This window comes from Mustela lutreola, chromosome 3 (genome assembly GCF_030435805.1).
Source record: "Mustela lutreola isolate mMusLut2 chromosome 3, mMusLut2.pri, whole genome shotgun sequence".
NCBI classification, from domain to species: Eukaryota; Metazoa; Chordata; class Mammalia; order Carnivora; family Mustelidae; genus Mustela; species Mustela lutreola.
Genome location: NC_081292.1, coordinates 209,721,075 through 209,744,869, shown reverse-complemented (window position 1 = coordinate 209,744,869; position 23,795 = coordinate 209,721,075). Strand labels below are relative to the sequence as shown.

General features: G+C 37.6%; 1 protein-coding gene across 11 annotated transcripts in view; it reads left to right on the top strand.

Moving 5' to 3' along the window:
* The window catches only part of GULP1 (GULP PTB domain containing engulfment adaptor 1), a 241,267-nt gene that overhangs the window by 190,469 nt on the left and 27,003 nt on the right, over positions 1 to 23,795 (top strand). For all 11 annotated transcript variants that reach the window (XM_059168641.1, XM_059168640.1, XM_059168632.1 and 8 more), the window contains 3 exons: positions 3,008 to 3,079; positions 9,706 to 9,804; positions 13,895 to 14,032. In XM_059168641.1, coding sequence (XP_059024624.1) covers positions 3,008 to 3,079; positions 9,706 to 9,804; positions 13,895 to 14,032 — 309 coding nt within the window. The remainder of the gene's footprint in view (positions 1 to 3,007; positions 3,080 to 9,705; positions 9,805 to 13,894; positions 14,033 to 23,795) is intronic.

The following is a 23,795-nucleotide window of genomic DNA, read 5'->3' as shown; positions in this document are numbered from 1 at the left end:
TTCCATGTAGGCTATCTAACACTGCATAGGAAAACTGGGTTGAGTGGCAGCCTCTGTATTAGATTTCTGCACCGTTTAATTCCTACCATCATTCAAGGCTTCTCTCTGTGTTTCGTTCTTTGGATGATTTAATTAAAGCCAGTGTGAAAAAAATATATACGTATTAAAAGATTCCTGGAGCCCTGCAAGAGGTTAATTCATTTAGAATGTACTTGGAGTTCTTCTGTAATTTTCCCATGGGGGCCTGTTCACATATAATACTTATGACTCATGGCATTTCTGCCGAAGAATGAATATTCTTCCATAAATATTTCCAGTAACTCTTACAGTCTGTTCTTGACACATTACACACTTCCTTCTAGGTCAAGAGTCACTTACCAACAAGGAGTCTGCCTTTATTTCCCTGTGTTTGCCAACCCCAGACCACTCACTGATGGAGAATCTCTCTAGTGTGTGATGAGTTCAGAGACGGGGAGAGCAAGAGTTTGCCCCGCAGATTAACTCAGAACCAGAAAGCCCCAATTATGTTAAGTTTCCTCCTGTCACTTGAACCCTTTATCCCTTCTGGGGATCTAAAACGGTGCTTTTCAAACCTGGTGACACATTAAAGTCACCTGGGGAGCTTTAAAATGCACAGATGCTCTGGCTCTGCCCCAGACGAGTTAAATCAGATTCGTGGGCACTGGTCTGCTGAAAGCCCCCCTTGAGGTTTTTCTCATGCAGCCGAGGCTGAATGCACTGATCTGGAGCGGAAGTGGTGTGACGGGTCCGTTGCTGTCAAGAATAGACTTGACTGTGCCCCACATCTCAGAAGCAGATTTTCAATTCCCTTTTTTTTTTTTTTTTTTAAGATTTTATTTATTTGACAGACAGAGATCACAAGTAGGCAGAGAGGTAGGCAGAGAGAGAGGAAGGGAAGCAGGCTCCTGCTAAGCAGAGAGCCTGATGTGGGGTCAATTCCCTTTAAGCTGAGAATTTCTCCCCTTATTTTGGTCTTTTTCAAAGGCCTGGTTGGCCAACTTGAGGTCACGCCTGGGCAGACAACGTGCCTGACGATCCCGTAGGTAGGCGGTCGTAGCAGTTAGGGATGGTTTGAGCACCTAAGAAAAAGGAGCTGTTGCAGCTTACAGAATCCGAACTGAAACATTTCTGCTCTAATGCTTCTGAGCCTCCCTTTCTCCTCCGTGAGCTCCCGAGAACGTGGTCCAGCGGTTAGTGCCTGTGTTTCCACATCAGCTTTTGTGTGTGCCCCCCCACCCCGCCGCCCCTGCTGTCCCCTGACCTGGTACTGTTTCCTCCCTCTGTTTCTCAGACTTCCACACGAGGAATCATCTGTGATGTTTTTAGAAATGTAATTGCCTTAACCCTACCTTAAAAGATGTTGATTTTTTAGACCAGGGCATCTGCGTTGTTTTATTTTCACCTCCAGGGAATTCTTACACGGGTAATATAGAGAGTCCATTCTGAAAAACCACAACTCTCATTTCTTTAGTTGTTTTTGTTGTTATTTTTCCAGGAATGAAGGAGGGGAAAAAAGTGTGTTGTAAGAAGATACTCTGACATTACAATTTTGCTTCTTTCCATTCTGTGTTAACATAAGATTCTACTTCCTTATTTGATGTAAAGCGTATACACACACACTCGCACATATTTATATAAGAATTGACGAATACATAGCTCATATTGGTGTTATAATTGGTACCGTGTGACAAGAAAGTCTGGGAAATTATACACACTTACTGTATTTAATGATTATTTGCTGTTATATATATAGAAATATTTTGTAGAATAAAATATCCATACTAACTAGTCTTGCATATTTCAAGAGATTGGACTTCTGTTTAGGAGGTCTTATATCTCTCCAGGATGGAGATTCTATTACAGCATGGTAATTATTATGGAACTCTGTCTCTTTTGTGGGGCAGGGGGTGAGAGTAGATCCAAGCTAAAAACCTTCAGGGATATTTTAAAATTTAGGAAAATCGTAGTTCCATGTAACTTTTATTTTTTAATATTGTTTAGCTTATAGCTCTTAGATGCAGTAGTTTTAAAAAAGTTTGTATTTTAAAAGCTTACATACTCTACGAGTGTCCTAATTGGAAAATAACGAAAATGCTTATTTGAAATTATGAAACGTTTTAAAGCGTATTAAGATCTTAAAATATACTGTGACATTTAAATCAAGTACCAAATAAAAATCATTTATATGCTTTGAGTTTACGGATAAATTAATAATTTATATATTATTAATGATTTAAATCTTAAAATTTGAGGTCACCTTTATTCCTTTCCTGCTAACATAAGTAGCTTTAGTTTTCTTTCCTGTAAAACGTTTCAAATAAAATTCTTAGGGGATGCCTCAGTGGCTCCGTTGGGTAAGCATCTGACTTTGGCTCACGTTCTGATCCTGGGGTCCTGGGATTGAGCCGGCACTGGGCTCCCTGCTCAGTGGGTCCTGCTTCTCCCTCTGCCTCTGCCCCTCCCACCCACTCATGCTCACTCTCTCTCTCTCTCTCTCAGATGAGTAAATAAAATCCTTAAAAATAAATAAATAAAATATTTAAGAAAAATAGGTTTTTAAGAAGTCTTTGGATAATAGGAATTTTATGTGGTTAAGTAGTATATTTACATTTACCTATAATAGAAAGTAACAAATTAATGAATCTCCTGTTTACACAGGATTTGGGTTTGGATCATTATTGCATGTGTATACTGTTGTCGTTGTTCTCGTTTTAGAGATTTTATTTCTTTGAGGGAGAGAGAGAGCACGAGGAGGTGGTTAGGGGCAGAGGGAGAGCAGAAGCAGACTCCTTGCTAAGCATGGAGCCCGACGTGGGGCTCCATCCCAGGACCCTGGGATCATGACCTGAGCCAAAGGCAGACGCTGAACTGACTGAGCCACCCAGGCGCCCCCCCATGCATGTGCGGTTACGCCGTGTTACCGTTCAAAGTGATCCAGCGATGTACGACGTGGTGAAGCCTGCATCTGACAAATGTCCATTTTCAGTTTCTTGGCAGTACAGAAGTGGAGCAGCCTAAAGGAACAGAAGTTGTGAGAGATGCTGTCAGAAAACTCAAGGTAGGGGAGGGCCTCCAGATGGAGGTCTCGTGTGTTGACCCTGTCTTAAGTCATCAGTAGGTTGATGCATATTCAAAGTGTGAATAGCTTTGTGGTAGATACTAGCTTTGTCCTATTAAAAGTTAATAAATATCAACCAGATCAGGGAAACACATTTAATAATAAATATGAATCCACAATTTTTTTTAATGTGGCACATTCTTCCTATTTGTCCATAATTTCTCCTGTTCAACAACAACAAAAAATGGCAGTGTTCCCCAGGGTTGGCATTCAATAGCTTTGCCTTTACTTGCTTGGACAAGGGGGGCTCGTGCCCTGACTCAGAGGCTGGTGAGGGCGTAGCAGCTCTCACAGGAGATCACGTCCACTAGCGGGAAGTGTAGGTTCCAAAGCAGAATTTTGTGACACCATGTGCTAAAGATGTCCCAGTGCCAAATCCCAGAGGATGGGGCTGTGTCCCTGCGCAGACGTGGGGACTGGTGAGACCAAGAGAGCAGAAGAGACATTGAATAAGCGAATCCATACTCATTAACACATTTCCTGAGAATTCTTTGTAACATGCCACATATCTTAGCACATTTTTCTAAGTGTGCCCCATTCCAGAAGACCCTGTTCTCACTGAGATATGAAGACGTGAAAGATTCCTTCAATAGAATTCTCATCTTTATCTCATTAAGAAAATCTCACAAACGACTTTTTTTGTTGTTGTTGTTGTTGTTGTTGTTTGTTTTTTTTTTTTTTTTTTACATAATTCCCTGTTTTTTTTACAGTATTCTCATGGTTTTTCCCAGAAATAAACCTGCTCTAACTTTCTTTAGTTTAGAGATTATCCAGTTATTTTACAAGAGGGAGAGGCCTTTGGTCTTGACTGGCAAAGTCCTCAACATGAAAAACATGCCTTTCTGCCTTGAGAATGTATTATCAGTTGGAATGGGCTGATGTTTAAACTGAAGAACAGTTGAGGTGGGCTGGTGCGTATTCTGGGGGAAGAAAGTAAAATGGATAATAAGTTTATCTATGCACTTTACATATGAATCATTTACTACTGCTTCCAAGTAAATATGCTGAAAGTTTCCAAAATGATATCTTTCCCATTTGGGAAAAAAGTGAACTGGGCAGTCATTTCTTTCCATTGCTCATTAGGTAGTAATTCCAACTTGGCCTTGTTTGATCACTGCTTTTAAGTACTGACAGAAGATTAGAAAGACCTCACAGTTTATGAACTGTGAACATTTATGAACTGTGAACATTTAGAATAATATTCTCTTCAAAATATTCAAATATTCAGAAATTCAAAAATCAGAAAATATTCAAATATTCAAAATATTGCAAACTCAGCAATGAGCCCAGCTTCACTACAATCAGAATTTTTTATCGAAGAAAAATGATATTTATACTTAATGTGTCTTTATGTTTAGGAGGTTCTTTATTCAGTCAATTCGGATCGCAAACCAAAAGGATTAAATTACATTATGACCAGGTGACATGCAGAGGTATTTGAAATGAAATGCTTTTAAACAGTGGCTATTTTTCATACATTTTCTCGAGACTTTTTGCAGTTCTATGTCATTTTATATGTGGGAATGTATTCCCATTAATAAAAGAATGTGATTTGTAGTTAGTATGCAGTATCATTTTTAAAAAATGCATGTTCACTTGATAATTTTTGTTTTTCATTGTCTTCCAGAATAAATATTTATCTAGTAAGCAATCTTTATGCTGCTGATTGCAAAAATTTTATAGATCAGGAAAGTGTATTTAAGGGTAATGATACATAACAAACTAAAATAAATGAAACGATGTTTTTTATCTAATTTTATTTTATATATATCTTGGTGTCAGAGGTTGGAGCTACAATGCAAAGCCTTCAAGAATATTTGCATTTATTTTAGAAATGTAGACTCTGGGTCCTCTTTAATTCTATTGTCATGAGGGAATGACCAGAAGGTGGTGCTGTGGTTCTACCAAAAAAAAAAAAAACAACAAAAAAACCAAAAAGCTCATTAACTGTTTTGTGTACACATCCCCCATTTTAATTTCCTGTTTATTTTTCTGTTTATTTTATACATGTATTCTGATTGCCTTTTTATCCATTACAGTTCAACATTTAATTTTACTTGTCACATAAGTTAATATTTTATTTGTATTTGCTCGTTTTTCAAAACGTTGTGATCCTTTAGGTACTGGTTTCTGATAAGAATTTTAATATTTAGGATTAATATAAGGTGACAGGATACTTAGGATATTTTCAATAGTGTATTTTTTATGCTCCTATGTTTGATGACGCCTGATTATTTTTCGAGAAAAAATTTTAAATTTTGATTTTATTACATACAGTTTTTCTATCATTTTATAGAGAATTTATACTTTATAATTTTTTTCTTAAATAATTTTATAAGTGTTAAAATATTTTTAAAAGATATTTATTTATTTATTTGATGGAGAGAGAAATCACAAGTAGGCAGAGAGGCAGACTGAGAGAGAGAGAGAAGCAGGCTCCCCGCTGAGCAGAGAGCCCAGCGCGAGACTCGATCCCAGGACCCTGGGATCATGACCTGAGCTGAAGACAGGCTTTAACCCACTGAGCCACCAGGCGCCCCAATATAAGTGTTAAAATTTTTACATTCAGATTTCATATTTGCCATAACAACATATTTTCTGTTTCGTAGTCATGGTCAGCCATTTCTAATTCTTAATCCTGTTTTAACCCAAGATTTAAGAAAATAACAAATTTTCCAAAATGTAGTAATTTAAAAACCGTCTAAACTTCTGTATATTTAATAGTATTATTATTGTAATGAATTTCATTTTTAGTAGTGTTTTATTTATTTTTATCAATACAACTAGGACAAATGTCAGAGGACAGAATATATTTTATAAACAGTCTGCTCATGATGTTTACATGTGGATGAATATTGGTATATATGTCCAAAGCTTCTTAGTTTCTCTGGGAGATAAGCAGGGGGCCAGCATTCCTCCACCCCAGTGTTAGAGGCGAGATCCCACACCCCATACAGCTAGATTAAAATTACATGATGCTCCCTCAGCAAAGGAGGCTTTGGGAATTGCTGCTGAGTTCTGCTGATCTTGGTCTTTTTTCCGACCTCACTCTCTCTGTGTATCATAGCACTGTTTTTCTTCATAACCAGTTATTCGATTAATAAAGTGTTTAGGGCTTAATTTAATTTATACATACATATATACGCAGCTGATTCCCTGTAGGATTATTAGGAACTTCCTTAATTAAGTTAATAATTTATAAGAACACAAAGAGGAAGAGTAGCGCTGAATATTTGACTCATAGTAATAAATTCATTGGTTTTCTTTCCTAATAATGTATATTCCCTTAGCCGTATAGTTAGATTTCATTGTTTTAAAGTCCTTTGAGAAATAAATAGAAATCGCATGATTGTGCTGTTGGAACACAGTGGCCCTCCTCCCTGTAAGAGATTTTCTGTAGCTGTTCTACTTTCTAGTGACATATACTTAAGTAACTCTGAATAGCCAGGAAAATACTTCATTTTTCCCCATCTTTTAATGGTGGCCAAGGATTGTTTCTGTGTATTTGTTTGTTGTATCCAGATATTCTCCAGATGCTTAGGCTTTACCCCCTTTGAATATTTTTTATTGGATTATTATAAACAAATTTTGATGGGTAGATCTCTATCAAGACTACCAAGAATGAATCCGCTGAAGCAAACATGGAAAGAAATTCACAAAAGGCTCCTCAGGCATTAACATTCAAGTAGCAAATAGGGAGACAGAAGAAGATAATGTAAGTAAGAATGACGAGCAGTCTTCAGCCTGTAAATTAGAAGTATTGCGGAACACAGTTAAGAGGTCTGTCAGGCTTTGAGATAGAGGGGGCATGCAAACTTAATACAGTAATCTTCGATTTCGGAGAAAAATGGACAGGAGTGAAAATATTTTGTTTAACCTACAGATTGAGCAAATACAACCTTAGGCACCGTTGTTCTCAACAATGTGCAGCAGTTGAAGCCAATAACCATCATAAGCCTTGATACTCATGAAAGTAAAACTGGGAAGTTTGTTTTTTTTTTTTTTAATGTAGAAAATGTGTTGTGCAAAAGAAAAGAGTTATTTAGTGGGTAGCTGTGAAACTAGATTCTCAGCCTGACTGCTACAAGCCCGTTCTATGACCAGGGTGCTGGATTGGGGGACCTGTCAATCTTCTTTGAGCACATTACTTCATCTTGATAAGAAGCAAAGAAAAAGATCTCAGAAGCCCTTTCGTTGGGTATTTTATTCCTTTTTCTTTATCTCACTCTTTTGTTTTCTTTTTCCTTCCTCCTTCCTCTCCAATTTTTTTTTTCTTTTCTACCTGTAGCCCCCACTTTTTCCTTTTTTTTTTTTTTTTTTTCATTTCTTCCATGATTTCTTCTCTTCTCCTGGCAGAAGGGAGTCCCTAAGTGAGGTTTCATGTCCGTGGTTGTTCTGCGATAGACTTTGGGAAACTTAAAAGTCGCAGGAGAGGTTGTGTTCAGATGTGGAAAAGGCCACAAGAGCCACTGCTCAGCGTCTTCTTTCTGGAAAAGAGCCGCGTCCAGGAGGCCCTCAGCCTGGGGCTGCAGCCTGAGATGGGAGTGGCTCTACTCGGAGGCCGTCACAGAGGGGGAAGCCACGGGTTTATTTTGTGAGCCTTCCTATGTGAAAACCCCCAAATTGTTTTAATTATGCCGGTACAGGAAGGAGATGGAGAAGGGAAAATAAGCAAACTGAGTCTACTTTCTTTGGGAGAGAACTAGAATAATTTTTTAAGGTCTGAAAACAAAACATGTTTCTTGAAGACATGCAACAGTTATCTGGCACGATTTCGTCCAGTTCATGTGCGGACCGTAAAACTTCTGGATGCGAAATGAGCACTGCCTGCCTTCATAGAACAGGACGGACAGATCGCTAAGAAGTCATCCCTCCCCGGGTGACATGAAACAAATGTTCTCCTCCTCCCCGGCCAGCGCGGCAGACACGTGAAGGCGTCCGTGTGTGCAGTAACTACATCACTCTCATGGCAGTGCGGAGCCCTGAAAAGACAAAAGGGCTTTTAACCAGTCTGTGCTTTAGAAGGAAACTCTACCATGTGTACTCACATCTGTCCTATGTTAGAGAGAACTGCACAATGCAAATAAATACAACTCACAGAAGAAGACTGAAACCCCACCCTGCCTCACAGATAGTCTATTTTGAGTCAAATGAGATGATCCATATGCTGAAAAAATGTTTTATTAGCAGGGAATAACATTTTGAGGCCTTAGAAGAGGGGTAGAGAATCCTGTTGTTTTCCATAGTCCCCCTCCCCCCATTTAAGAAAACAGGTGGGGGACGGTAGAAAGAAGGAAAGTGGGGACAGAGCAGCATCGCCGGCAGCGTCGCCGGTCAGGACGCTCGGTCAACGTTGACTTCAGACGAACAATGAGTAATATTCATAGTGCTGAGTATGTGTCCCAGATATTGCATGGGACACACTTACACTAAATACCATGTATGCCTCATATGTGCACACATGTACGGAGTGTAGATGTGTATTCCAAAATAAATGTGTTTTTTTTTTTAAGTCACCATTTAACATTCATATTTAACGGGGCTCTTGGAATATTTTTTCCACCAGTGAATCTGGCAGTGATGGGAGAGGGACAGGAACTCCATTTACAAAGTGCACGGATGTCGAGATTCTCTTTTTTTATTTTATAACAAAACCTAACAAGCATTTGCATACACCTACCAGTTGAATAAGAAGTTACAATAAAGAGATACCTGGGTGGCTCAGTTGGCTGAGCGTCTGCCTTGAGCTCGGTCATGATCTCCGGGTTCTGGGATCAGGTCCCGAGTCAGGCTCCCTCCTCAGTGGGGAGTGTGCGTCTCCCTCTCCCGCTGCTCTCCTCCCTGCTGGCGCGCTCCTGCTCTCTCTCTCCCTCTCCCTCTGTCTCTCTGACAGATAAACAAAACCTTTAAAAAAAGTCAAAAGGCTGATAAGCTTAATTACATGGAAACAAAAAACGTAAAAAAAAGAAGTTACAATAAATATTACTATGAAAGCATTGGAAATGTTTAGGTTTTTAAGATACAATGCTAGACTGAGTCTGGCTGTTTTAGCTGGGATAATTACTTCAGCTCTTAACTTCGGTTTAAATATGGTAACCTTTCTCTTCGCATTCATTGACTTGATGGGCAGGATGACATACCACATGAGGTCAGCATCTAAAAATGGCAAAGATGGTCTATCCAGCACTGGAGAACTGTAAGTTCTCTAAAGGTATTAGAAACAAAAGATCCACAGAAAAATAATTGATCTTTGCTTATCTCCCCACAGCTTTCATTTTCTTAACTACTTAGTATGAATATAATTGTTTAAATATAATGAGAGAAGGATTAAAAATTTTTCTAAAGGCTACTGAATATCTGAAGTTAATGCTAATAATGGTAGATTACTATGATGACTACATATTTTGAAGCTATTTGGGTTTATAAAATACTTTATGATGGGTAATAATTTATTTAATAGAAGTCTAGCACTGATTACAGTCTCCAGATACATACTGCATATATGTTTTGTGTTCATTTTCCATGGAAACAGAATTAGAGTTTTCTGAATAACTTTTCATTTGTAGTTTGCAAGACATATCAAGAAATCCGAAGGCCAGAAAATCCCTAAAGTTGAGCTGCAAATATCAATATACGGGGTAAAAATTCTGGAACCGAAAACAAAGGTGAGTCTTCCTCTTGAGTGTCAGAAGCACTCTAATCTTCCACTAATTGAGGTTATGTTCCTATTTCAGTAAGTAAGATCGGTTACCAACTGGACCTGGCTAGTTCTCAGTTAATGACAATTTAAGATCCTGTAGAATTTTTAGGAGAAAAACAACTTTTGGGAGTGCTTCCAAAGTGGCCTGTTTGGGGATAGAAGTGTATTTAATAGTGTTTGGTCTTGTTTTCAGGAGTTTTTCTTCGTGTGCTGTGGAAGAGATGGGTGAAGGGTGGTTCCCTGAGTATGAGAGGAGGCAGAGCTGTGGTGTTTGTCGACGTCTCCAGGACCGCCTCTCACTACCTGTAGACGTAATTGGTGCATATTAGTTTGCGAGGGCCGCTGTCATAATAATACCACAGACATGGTCGCTCAAAGAAACAGAAATTTATTTTCTCGGTCCTGGAGGCAGGAGATCTTAAGACAGCAAGGGCAGTGGTCGTCAGCTTCCTCTGAGGCCTCTCTCCTTGGCCGGCGACGGCTGCCCTCTTGCTCCCCTCTTCACACGGGCGTCTGTGCACGCACACCGCTGGTGTCTCTGTGTCCGTCCAGTTCCCTTTTCTTAGAGGACCCCAGTCACATTGGACAAGGGACCATCCTAATGAGCTCACTTTAATGCAGTCTCCCCTTTCAAACCTTATCTTCAAATACAGTCACATTCTGAGGTATGGGATGGGTTGTAAGGCTTCCGTGTATGAATTTTGGGGGAACATAATTCACCCCATAAGACATCGTGAACTTAAAGTTCTTGTATTTAAGAGCCTTTTCCCCTACAAATCCAATGAAAAAAATTTAAGTATAACTCATTCTGGCTTCACATTTATTAATATGGATTTGTTATGGATTTGTTTTTACCCCAAATACCTATATTGAAGCCCTAAGTCCCAATGTGACTCCTTGGAGGAAGAGCTTTTAAGGTAATTATGGTTACATGCGGTCTTAATGAGGCCTTCATCTACTGGAACCGGTGGGGTCCTGATAAAGAAAGAGACATCAGGGATGTGCAAACAGAGAGGCCATGTGAGGACGCAGTGGGAGGCGACCGTTGGCAACAAGGAAATACGGCCAAACGCGGAGGATAGAGATAAAGAACTTCATTCGTGTTTACACTTGACAGTTAATAATGACAGATCCTGGAAGACAATAAACTATAAAGACTTAATTCTACAAGATGACCAATGCTAATATGTGTGTGTGTGTGTGTGTGTGTGTGTGTGTGTGTGTGCGTGTGTGTGCGTGCATGAGAGAGAGACAGAGAGGTGGATCATGGGAATGCAAATGCAGCTCTGTGTCATCAGCTGGTGATCTGAAGTCCTCATAACAAGTCCCCGCAAGAGTGAGTTGTGCATTGACAGCTGTCAGCCGTATCACTCTATTCTCCAACCTTGGACTGTCAGACGCAACTTCCTCCCCCATCCTAAATCTCGTTTATCAAACATCAGTGCAGTGGGATTCAACTCACTATGATTAACCGATTGAGTTTTGAGCATTAGATTTTGCCTTACTCAGATCACTGACACAGAAGCTCTCCCTCCCTGTCCCCAGGTGTCAGTTTCCCAGACTTAATAGCTAATTAGTAAGAGACCCAGTTGAATTTTTCCCTAAAAACATGTATGTTTTCCCAAGCTTTTAATAGGGAAAAAAATATCTATTTTTTCATCCCTACCAAATCAAAGCAATCTTGGAGTTTTAAAATCTTGGAAATGTCTTATAAATTCAATAATATTGCATTTGAATAGAGACCAACTGACTCTTTACCCATATATTACATATGAACATAGAGTATCTGAACTTTTCATCCATACATAGAACATACTATATTTTGGATCCACTAAAAGAAAAGAACCTGAAAAAGGTTTTACCAGCTCCACTGAGCATCAGGACCTCAAGGAGATTCCTGGGAGTCCTGGTTGCTAGAATCCACTCAGGACTTTCAGGTTCAGAATCTGCTAAAAAGACTTCGCATCTATATCATAAAAAACAAACCCAGAACCACCCCATGTAACTCTGATACAGCCTGTTCTCAGACACGAGTTTAGGAAGTGCTGTTTGGGGAGACCTACGTGAATCAGAACAAGGTCTGCCGTTCTTTCTGCTTCGGATTATTTTACTTAGTTGTAGTGAAAAAAAAATATTATGCTTGTTAAATAAATTTATTTATATTAAAATGTACATGTATGAGGTAGGAGTTAAAAATTATTAATCTAACATGGGCTTCATAGAAAATAGACTACTTTTCTATGCCATGTGGTTGAATGAAGAGAGAAGAGAAAAGCCATCTTGGTTGGTTCCAGTCTCTCTCTCTCTCTCTCTCTCTCTGTGTGTGTGTTTTCCCTTTCTTCTTTTCTCGCTGATCCTTCCAACGAAGATCATGCAGCGGTGGAAAGAGGTGGTGTAAGGGAAACGGGGATTTCCTTATTCTTTGTTCCGACTCCAATAAAATATGGTCAGTGTTCAAGTGTAGTTGTGCTTTCACTGTGCTTGACTGTGTTTCCAAGTCTGTCTGGTCTCATCAAAAACTAGGGCTACATTTAAAATTCATAAAGATTTATCACAATAACAAAAAATTCACAAAAATAATAAAATTACAAGTTTTAGCTTCCTAGTCTTCTTTTGTCAGAAGATAGCTCTGTCAATCTAAACAAAAATTAAGATGGTTCCCGACTGGCCTTACCAAAGGCTTTCTGTGACCATACTGGGCAGTAAGTGAACAGGGCCTGTGGACGCTTTACCACCAGCCTATGTGAATGGTGTGTTTTCATGTTACTTGTAGTTTCTCCTACAAGTAGGAAAAAAAAAAAAAAATCCGTCTTTTTTCTATGTTACATAGTCATGATACTTCCTCTATATTGTCATTAACATGATAATACTGTTTACGAACTGGTGTGTGCCTGCTGTCAGTATTTGGAAGCTGCAGGGTGGCTCAGTGTTGTTCGATTGACAGTATTAACACTAAAATTAAAAAAAATATGTCAGCAAAAAAAGGACTGGCCAATCAGAAAAGTATAGAAGGACAGTCTCAGACAGATATGGCCATTGTCCATCTTAGCACTGACCCAAGGAAGGGAAGATGCCCTCATCAGATGCCGCGGTAAGCTGAGCCCTCTTTTTGGGATCATTCCTTCCTGCTGTTGCAATGGATGCATCAAGCTATCCAGTGAGGACGGAAATGTCACATTCGTACAGCGCGCTTCCTCATTCTAATTGTCATGCTTGCCTTTGATGACTTACCATTTGGTTTTTATGCAGGGAAAAAATACAGTGCTATAAACAAATTCTCTTAACATCTATTTCTGTATCTTATTTACTCATGTTCAGTCTGATGAGCAGTAATGGGAATCAGAGTGAAAGATCAGATCTCATCAAATGGACATATCAGACCCTGAACTTGGACAATGTTAGAATGTATATATTATATGTCTGTCATATATATGTATATATATAAAATATGTATGTGCATATATGAAAAATATAAAACTGTAACCGTATATATATTTCTGATTAGTAGGGTTGATTCAGTAATTAAGATGCTTGATATGTAGACCTTCCTCATGAGGACATGTAAAATGCTATTTGATGTGAAGACTAAGGTTGAAGGGGTGGTGTGTTTCATAGGAAATCATGTACAGAAGAATTTGTCTTTTAAACTGTAATGTTAGTGAGGAGAAGTAAGGTAAAATGAAAACGTTCTGGTAAAAAAGTTCTGCTAATTCTGTAATCTTGTGGAAGTATCTTAATTCTCGGGGCCTCGGTGTTCTTCTAAGTGAAGTTTCAGAGTTTAGTCTCTCACGGTTGCAATCAGAAAGTGCACGCACCTCTGACCCTTCCATATCCTGCTTGTGTTTCTCTAAGTCCTGCTGAGATCCACCGGAGTTTAGTCTGACTTAGGAGGCCGTCTCCTGCACGTATTTGCTTAAGTTTGGGTGTATGTGACACCGAACTTCGACAGATGATTGTTTCACTTTTAAAGTCATGAGCTGTATGTTACGAACACAAGCTGGTATTTCAGAAAGTGGGCAAAAATCTCAACTGTTTATCTCCGTTTGTGTTCGCAGGAAGTCCAACACAATTGCCAGCTTCATAGAATATCGTTTTGTGCAGATGACAAAACTGACAAGAGGATATTCACTTTCATATGCAAAGATTCTGAGTCAAATAAACATTTGTGCTATGTATTTGACAGTGAAAAGTGTGTAAGTATGCCAGATGTTTTAGGGTGGTTTGTTCTGTTTTACAAGCCAGGAATTGTCTTGTTTCCGGCATTAGTGAAGTATTTGGAAATGAATAAGGTCTGCAAATACTTAACTACACTAACATCCATCCTGTCCTGAGAAAGTGCTTCAGGGCTTCATCCCTAACTGAATTCTCATGTTCATGGGCGCAAGCTTGCATGCAAATTTCTTTCCCTAGAACGTCATGCCTGCTTATGTTATGCATTTATTTCCTTTATCATCATGTATTTATAATTTTAATCTCAACTATGACTTAGCAATGGGTACGTGATGCAAAGAGTAATGGTGAGCAGAGTGTTTCTTTTTTTCTAGAATGCGATGGATATGATAAAAATAAATATTTTAAACTCCAGGAAGTAAAATCTGTATGGCTCCTTTAAAAAATCTCCAGTACTTTGAAAAGCTGGTTCTTGATTTTCATTATTCAGAAAACTTAATATGATGAAAGGTAACAGAATTGTATGTGCATGAACGTTGCCTGCATGCGTGTGTGTGAGCAGATGTAACCTCCGGTTCTCAGCAAGTAAGATCGTTTAGGGAATTCTGAAGTTAAGTCCTGTAATAGTGCTTTTAATCATCTGGAATCTTCGGAAAACCGTACATCTTGATTATAATAAGCATAAGCTAATGTGAATCATAATCTAGTTTGACATCCTATATGAAACATAAGATACAAATTCCAAACACACATGCAGCCATTAATGACTTAATGAAGGAAGAGCATCCAACCTCGGCAACATCACCGGCTTAGACTGGAGAAGGAACTTCATTCACTTATTTTCTTATTTTTCTGCATGAGTTGGGGGTGGGAGTGGGAGGGAGCAGAAAGAGAAGGAGAGGGAGAGAAGAGACTCTGCAGGAAGCGTGGAGACTGACACGGGGCGTGATCTCGCCACTCGGAGATCCTGACCTGAACCCAAACCAAGAGTTGGGCACTTCACTGACTGAGCCAGCCAGGCGCCCCAGTATGTGAGCTTCTTGAAAGCAAATACCTTTTTATTTGTCCATGCAGCTCCTACATTCAGTGGACAAAAGATACTCAATGAGTTTTTCCTTATAGAAAAAGGACCATATGGAAAAAGTTACAAAGCGTAGAGTAAGTTATTATATGTATCTTTTAAGCTATAATGCTCTAAAAATGCAAACTTATGTGCTAAGCTCTTGGCATCATAGTACTTTTTTGAGGTTTTGATGATTATGAAACAGCTCATCAGAAAAATAGGCTCACCCATATGACAATATTATAGGTTCAGTAAGGCATTTGTTTGTTTGCTTGCTTATTGTTTTGAGGATTTTATTTATTTGAGAGAGAGTGAGTGAACAAGAGCCAGAGTGGGGGAGGGGCAGAAGGAGGAGGGGAAGCAGACTCCCCACTGAGCAGAAAGCCTGGATGCAGGGCTCGATCCCAGGACCCTGGAATCATGACCTGAGCCCAAGGCAGAGGCTTAACTGACCCAGGTGCCACCCAGGTGCCCCCATAAGGCATTTTCTATAAAGTTCAAGTTGTTTTTGAAATTTATTGTATTGAATGAGTGGGTTATATTAGATATTCCAAGTGTTTCTTTACCATGATCATTTGCAGATGTTTTTCTCTCTCTGGTTGAGAAGATGAAAGTTGATATTTGTTGAATATCTTCTATGTGTAAGATATAATAACCTTTTACCACTTATACCAGGCAGTAAACTCAGTTGTCCTTCTTTCTTGCTTTACACTTAGAAATAAATGGCCTTGGGGTCCTTGGAAATACTCTTAATTTGAATTTATTATAAATGTTAGTCTTCTTACAGTTGTGTGTCACGTGTTTTTATTTGATCTCCATCCAAATTTATTGGATTATTTAAAACATAAGCTTGCCAGAGTAACTGCATAGTTATATTATTTCAAAAGTATAAACTCTGTTTCACCCTAATCATAATTGTTTATATTTTATTTCAAGAATTTAAATTCCTTGACCCATTATTCTCTTTGGATATAACATACTATTTTTTCTTGAGTGTTGAAGATAATTTCCTGGAGCCTAAAGCAGTGGCTCATAACTATTAGTGTATATAATATTCATAAAGAGGGCTCTTTGGTTTTCACTTCAAAAAATAAGTTCATATTGATTGAGACTTGATCTCAGGAAATCTGTATTTAGCAAGTTCACCAAGTGATTCTGCTACAGGTAGATGGAATTCTGGGCTTTGAAAAGAGGTCCAAGTTACTTCTTCAGCTCTAAGTGTGCATGACTTTAGTGAGCTCAAAGAGGCTATGTTTCCTTAAAATTTCATTGTATCATTTTACCTCAAGGTTTTATTTGCTCTAATTATAATAATGACTATATTCACAAAATTGATTTGATATGTATGTTGAACTTTTGACGTGCCATCCTCTTTAATTCTCATGTTAACTGGCTAATCATGGAAGATTAAAACAGGAAAATAAATAATGGCCCAATTGGCAAAACTCTTTCCTCTTTATAAAACCAAGGAAGAAGCTTTATAAAACCAGAGAAGTTGAGTGAGTTTAGCAGTTTACAAAGCTGGGTAGTAACAGAGTCAGGATTAAAATGTAAGATCTTAGATTACCTTTGTAACATTGGTTTCCATCATGCTGTATTATTTTTGTAATTGTGACTGGTTCCAGAGCCCATCCACTCTTATTGGGGCCTTCATCTTATCTACTCATTGTATCTTTTTTAGTACTTCTGTGAAGTTGTTGAATGTTTGAAAGATAGATAAAAACCAATCATAGTATGTCATAAGACTGAAATTCACTACGTTGTAAATAGTTTCATGTTGTATTTGTGAGCTTCCTCCCTCCATGGTGACAGTGAGGATCACATGGGAAACTAGAGTATCCAGTCCTGCCAAGAAGTAATGTAGAAAAGCCAAATGTGGAAGCTGAACCTCTACCCCACCATGTGGTAATGAGGTAGTGATCTCCATTCCCATTCTCCTACTGGAATGGTGTCTGAGTAAGCCACTAAAATGCAAAGCTTAAATAATTTCTAGAGTCTTATAATATCAAAAATACCCCAAACTTAGTTAAAAGTCACTCATCATATCAAGAAATAGGAATATGTTAAACTAAATGAAAAAAAGATTACCAGTAGATTCCAACACTGAGATGAGAGAGATATTAGAATTACTGAAGATTTTTAAGCAACCATCATAAAAATGTTTTAAATAAATAATTACAAGCACTCTTGAGACACATTAAAAAGTACAGAATTTTATCAAAGAAATAGAAAATCTAAGCAAAGAAAAAAAAAAACAATAGGAGTATTAGAACTGAAAAACCACAATAACCAACTGAAAAACTCAGTATCTGGGCTCAGTGGCAGAATGGAGAGGACAGAGGAAAGAATTAGTGACCTGGAAAAAGGAGAGATTATAAAATGTCCAATTTAAACAACACAGAGATAATAGGCATATGCATGCACACACACACACCCCCACACACACCCACACACATATAATATAAAAAGAAAACAGGACTTCAGGGATCTCTTAATCTGTAACAATATGGGTGACATTTATGTGTCATCAGAGTCTTGGAAAAAAAGAAGAAAAAGAAGACAGCCTTGAAGAAGCACTTGAAGAAATAATAGCTACAAAGTTCCTGATTTTGATAAAAAGCATAAACCTATAGATTAAAAAAATTGAGTGGACTCCAAACAGGATAAACCCAAACAATTCCATGCCAAGATGTATCACAGTTAAACTTCTGAAAACTAAAGACAAAGAAAAATCTTGAAGACACAGGACATAATCAAGTCCTATAGCAGAAAATTAATCTTAAATACAGTTTATTTCTCATTAAAAACCATGAAGGCAAGAAGAAAATAGCAAAATAATTTTGAGTGTTGGGTGGGGGGGGGGAGAACTGTCTAGAATCCTATATCCAGGAAAAATACATACTTCAGGAATTAAGGAGAAATTGAAAAATTATCAGATGAGAGAAAACTAAGATAATTTGACCTATCCAAATGGATGGCTAAAGGAAGTTGTCTAAACAGAAAGGAAACAATAAAAAAAGGAACCTTGGAACATGAGGAAAGAACAAGCTAAGCAACCATGTGAGTAAATCTTTACTTTTCTAAGTTATTATTGAAAATAAAAAATACCAACAGCATTTTTCACAGAACTAGAATTTTCCAACAGTCTTAAAATTTGTTTGGAATCACAAGAGACCCTGAATAGCCAAAGCAACTTTGAAAAAGAAAAGCAAAACTGGAGATATCACGATTCTGAACTTCAAGTCATATCACAAAGCACAAAAATAGATGGATTAATGGAAAAGAATAGAAAACCTAGAACTGAGGTGGCAATTATGTTTTCAACTAATCTTTGACAAGCAGGAAATAATATCTAGTGAGAAAAAGACTCTTCCAACAAATGGAATGGGGAAACTGGACAGCATCATGCAGAAACGAAATTGGATCACTTTCTTAGACCATACAGAAATGTACAGAATGCATGAAAGACTTAAATGTGATGAAACCATCAAAACCCTAGAGGAGAACACAGGTTGTAACCTTTGACTTGGACTATACCAGCTTGTTTCTAGGTATGTCTCTTGAGGCAAGGGAAACAAAAGCAAAAACAAAGCAAAAATAAACTATTGGGACTTTATCAAAATAATGCACAGCAAAGGAAGCAATCTACCGGGGTGCCTGGGTGGCTTTGGCTCAGGTCATGATCTCAGGGTCCTGGGATCGAGCCCCACATCGGGCTCTCTGCTCAGCAGGGAGCCTGCTTCCTCCCTCTCTCTCTTCCTGCTTCTGATCTCTGTCTGTCAAAATAATAAATAAAATCTTAAAAAAAAAAAAGAGGAAGCAGTCTACAAAACTAAAAGGCAACCTACAGAATGGGAGAAGACATTTGCAAATGACATATCTGATAAAGGGTTAGTATCCAAAATATTTTAAAGACCTTATACAACTCAACATCCAAAAAATGAATAATGCAACTAAAAATGGGCAGAACGCATGAATAGACGTTTTTTGAAAAAAGACATCCAGATCGCCAATAGACATATGAAGAGATGCTCAGCATCTTTTCACCAGGGATGAATGAGGGAAATACAAATCAAAACTACAATGAGATATCATCTCACACCTGTCTGAATGACTAAAATCAACAACACAAAAAACAAGTGTTGGCAAGGTTGAAGAGAAAGGGGAACCTTCTTGCACAGTCGGTGGGAATACAAACTGATGCAGCAACTGTGGAAAGCAGTATGGAGATTCCTCAAAAAAATCAAAAATAGAACTATCCTATGATCCAGCAATTGTACTACTAGATATTTACCCAAAGAATACAAAATACTAGTTCAGAGGGTTACATGCACCCTCATGTTTGTAGCAGCCTTATATACAATAGCCAAATTATGGAAATTGCCCAAGTGTCCACTGACTGATGAATGGTTAAAGAAGAAATGGTGTGTGTGTGTGTGTGTGTGTGTGTGTGTGTGTGTGTGAATATATATGAATATTACACAGCCATAAAAAAGAATGAAATCTTGCCATTGGCAATGACATGGATGGAGCTACAGAGTATTATGCTAAGCAAAATAAGTCTGTCAGCAAAAAAGAAAAAACCACATGATTTCACTCATATGTGGAATTTAAGAAACAAAATAAATGAGCAAAGGGGAGAAGAGAGAGAGGCAGACCAAAAACAGACTCTTAACTAAGGACAACTAATTGATAGTTACTAGAGGGTGAGGGGAGTAGGTTAAAACAAAACAAAACAAAACAAAAAACCCCAAAAAACTTTCTGATGTGATTCTAAATATATATATATATGAAATATGTAAGGCGATCATATTATATATAGGACAGTTGAAGGAACATAAAACTTCTTTCTACATCTCACTTGAACTGGAGAAATGACAACACTAGTAGACTGTGATAAGTTATATAAATATAATATGCATCATAGAGCAATCATTTAAACTATACAGTTAAATACATTTAAAATGCTATAGGTAAATCAAAATTCTATTATAAAAATACTTCAAAAACTTGAAACAGTATAGTAAAAAGAAAATAGAGAAAGAAAACAGGTGGGGAGCCTGGGTAGCTCAGTTGTTAAGCATCTGCCTTTGGCTCAGGTCATGATCCCAGGGTCCTGGGATTGAGCCCTGCATTGGGCTCCTTGCTCAGCAGGAAGCCTGCTTCTCTTTCTCCCACTCCCCCTCCTTGTGTTCCCTCTCTCGCTGTGTGTCTCTTCATCAAATAAATAAGTAAATAAGATAAAAAAGAAAACAGGTGACAGGAAAGAAAAATGTAAATGGCAAATTTAAGCTTTAATGTATCAAAAATTACATTAAATATAAATGGTCTAAATAAAAGAGATGGTCAGAGTGGGTTAAAAAAAACTTATCCAGACTTACATTTTCTATAAGAAATATTTTGCAACTATAGTGATACTGATGATACAGGAAGATTGAAAAGAATAAAGACTAGTAAATATATATTATGCAGGCATAATTAAAGCAAAAGTATAGTAACACCAGATAAAATAGACTTCAAAATAAAATTACCAGGGACAGAGAGGGCATTATATAAAGAAATAAGGATCATACCGCCAAGAGAGCCATCTAAACATGTATAACCAAGCAAAAAGCTATAAAGTAAGTAAAGTAAAAACTGATAGTTCTGAAAAGAAACACAGGAAAAATAGAAAATATACAAAAATAGTTGAAGAATTTCTTACCAAAATTGAGAGAGCACCTAGACAGGAAATGATCAAGAATATAGAATTCAAAAGATTCCACCCCCAAACTTCTAGAACTCATACAGCAATTCAGTCATGTGTCAGGATACAAAATCAATATACAGAAATCAGTTGCTTTCTTATATAATAATAATGAAAATATCGGAAGGGAAATTAGAGAATCAATTCCGTTTACTATAGTACCAAGAATCATAAGACACCTGGGAATAAACCTAACCAAAGAGGTAAAAGATCTGTGCTCAAGGAACTACAGAACACTCAAGAAAGAAATTGAAGACACAAAAAGATGGAAAAGCATTCCATGCTCATGGATTGGGAGAATAAACATTGTTAAAATGTCTATACTGCCTAGAGCCATCTCTACTTTCAATACCATCCCGATCAAAATTCCACCAACATTTTTCAAAGAGTTGGAACAAACAATCCTAAAATTTGTATGGAATGAGAAGAGACCCTGGATTGCTAAGGAATTGTTGAAAAAGAAAAAAACTGGGGGCATCATGTTGCCTGATTTCAAGCTTTACTACAAAGCTGTGATCACCAAGATAGCATGGTACTGTCCAAAAGGAGACACACAGACCAGTGGAACAGAGCAGAGAGCCCAGATATGGACCTGCAAATCTATGGTCAACTAATCTTCAACCAAGCAGGAAAAGATATTCAGTGGAAAAATGACAGTCTCTTCAATAAATGGTGCTGGGAAAATTGGACAACTGTGTGTATAAGAATGAAACTCGACCATTCTCTTACACCATACACAAAGATAAATTCAAAATGGATAAAAGACCTCAACATGAGGCAGGAATCTATCAAAATCCTAGAGGAGAACATAGGAAGTAGCCTCTTTGATATCGGTCACACACAGCAAGTTCTTTCAAGACATGTCTCCAAAGGCAAAGGAAACAAAAGTGAAAATGAACTTTTGGGACTTCATCAAGATCAAAAGCTTCTGCACAGCAAAGGGAATAGTCAACAAAACCAAGAGGCAACCCACAGAATGGGAGAAGATATTTGCAAATGACACTATAGACAAAGGGCTAATGTCCAAGATCTATAAAGAACTCCTCAGACTCAACACACAAAAAACAGATAATCACGTCAAAAAATGGGCAGAAGACATGAACAGACACTTCTCCAGAAAAGACATACAAATGGCTAACAGACACATGAAAAAATGTTCATCATCATTAGCCATCAGGGAGATTCAAATCAGAACCACATTGAGAAACCACCTTACACCAGTTAGAATGGCAAAAATTAGAAATTAGAAAAGGCAAGAAAATTAGAAAGGCAAGAAAGAAGTGTTGGAGACGATATGGAGAAAGGAGAACCCTCTTACACTTGTTGGGAATGTACGTTGGTACAGCCACTTTGGAAAACAGTGTGAAGATTCCTAAGAAATTAAAAATAGAACTTTCCTATAATACCGCAATTGCACTACTGGGTATTTACCCCCAAAATACAGATTTAGTGAAAAGAAGGGCCATCTGTACCCCAATATTCATAGCAGCAATGGCCATGGTCACCAAAGTGTGGAGAGAGCCAAAATGCCCTTCAATAGATGGATGGATAAAGAAGATGTGGTCCATTTATACAATGGAATATTATGCCTCCATCAGAAAGGATGAATACCCAACTTTTGTATCAACATGGACGAAAGTAGAGGAGATTATGCTGGGTGAAATAAGTCAAGCAGAGAGAGTCAATTATCATATGGTTTCAGTTACTTGTGGAGCATAAGGAATAACACGGAGGGCATTGGGAGTTGAAGAGGAGAAGTGAGGTGGGGGAAATTGGAGGGGGAGACAAAACACGAGAGACTGTGGACTCTGAGAAACAAACTGAAGATTTTGGAGGGGAGGGGTTGGGAGTTGGGTGAGCCAGGTGGTGGGTATTAAGGAGGGGATGTATTGCATGGAGCACTGGGTGTGGTGCATAAACAATGAATCTTGGAACACTGAAAAAATGTTTTAAAAAAGATCAGATATCAAAAATATATATATAGTTACTCATTACTCAATTACATCGTCAACCAGTGGGATCTGATTAAACTCTATAGGGATCTCCAGTCAACAACAGCAGAATGCATATGGTCTTCCAGTGCCAAAGGAACAGGTACCCAAATAAACCATATCCTGGGCTATAAATAAATCTCAAAGATGTTATAGAATTGAAACAACAGAAAATAATTTAAAAATTAATAACAAAATTCTTCAAAAACTGGAAATGAAACATAAGTATTCCATATGTCAGAGACATATGGAGTACTTATATGTGTTTCTTACTTACATATGTTTCTCAGTACTTACATATGTTTCTCAAAGGCAAGTTTAAAATACAGTGAAATGTATGTAAATGAAAAAGAACATTATCAACATTTGAGTGATATAGCAAAAACAGTGCTGAATGAGAAATTTATGACAACTAAATTAACACACTAAAGGAATGTCTCAAATCAATGATCTAAGCTCCTAACTCAAATACCTAGAAAATAAAACATCAAAATAAACTCAAAGAAAATAAGAATTAATAAAGGAAAAATTAACAACATTGAAAGCAAAAACAATTAGAGAAAACTAATGAAAGAAAGAGCTGGTTCTTTGAAAGATCATAAAAGTATCAAAATTTTAGTGAAATTGGCAAAGTAAAAAAGAAAAAGGAAAGACACCAGTTACCCATGTCAGGAATGAAACAGGATATTTCACTGCAGACCCTCAAGATAAAAAGAATAAGAGGATACTATAGATAAAGGTACACACACACACACACACACACACACACACACACAAGACAATACAGATTAATCAATTTAAGAGAGAAATACTACCATGAAACACGCTATATTAAATACATAATTTTGAATAGTCCTGTAGCTATAAAGGAACTCAAATTTATAATTCAAAATATATTAAAAGAGAACTTTTAAAAAAATGATTTTACTTATTTATTTGAGACAGAGACAGTGAGAGAGCATGAAGGGGGAGGAGGTCAGAAGGAG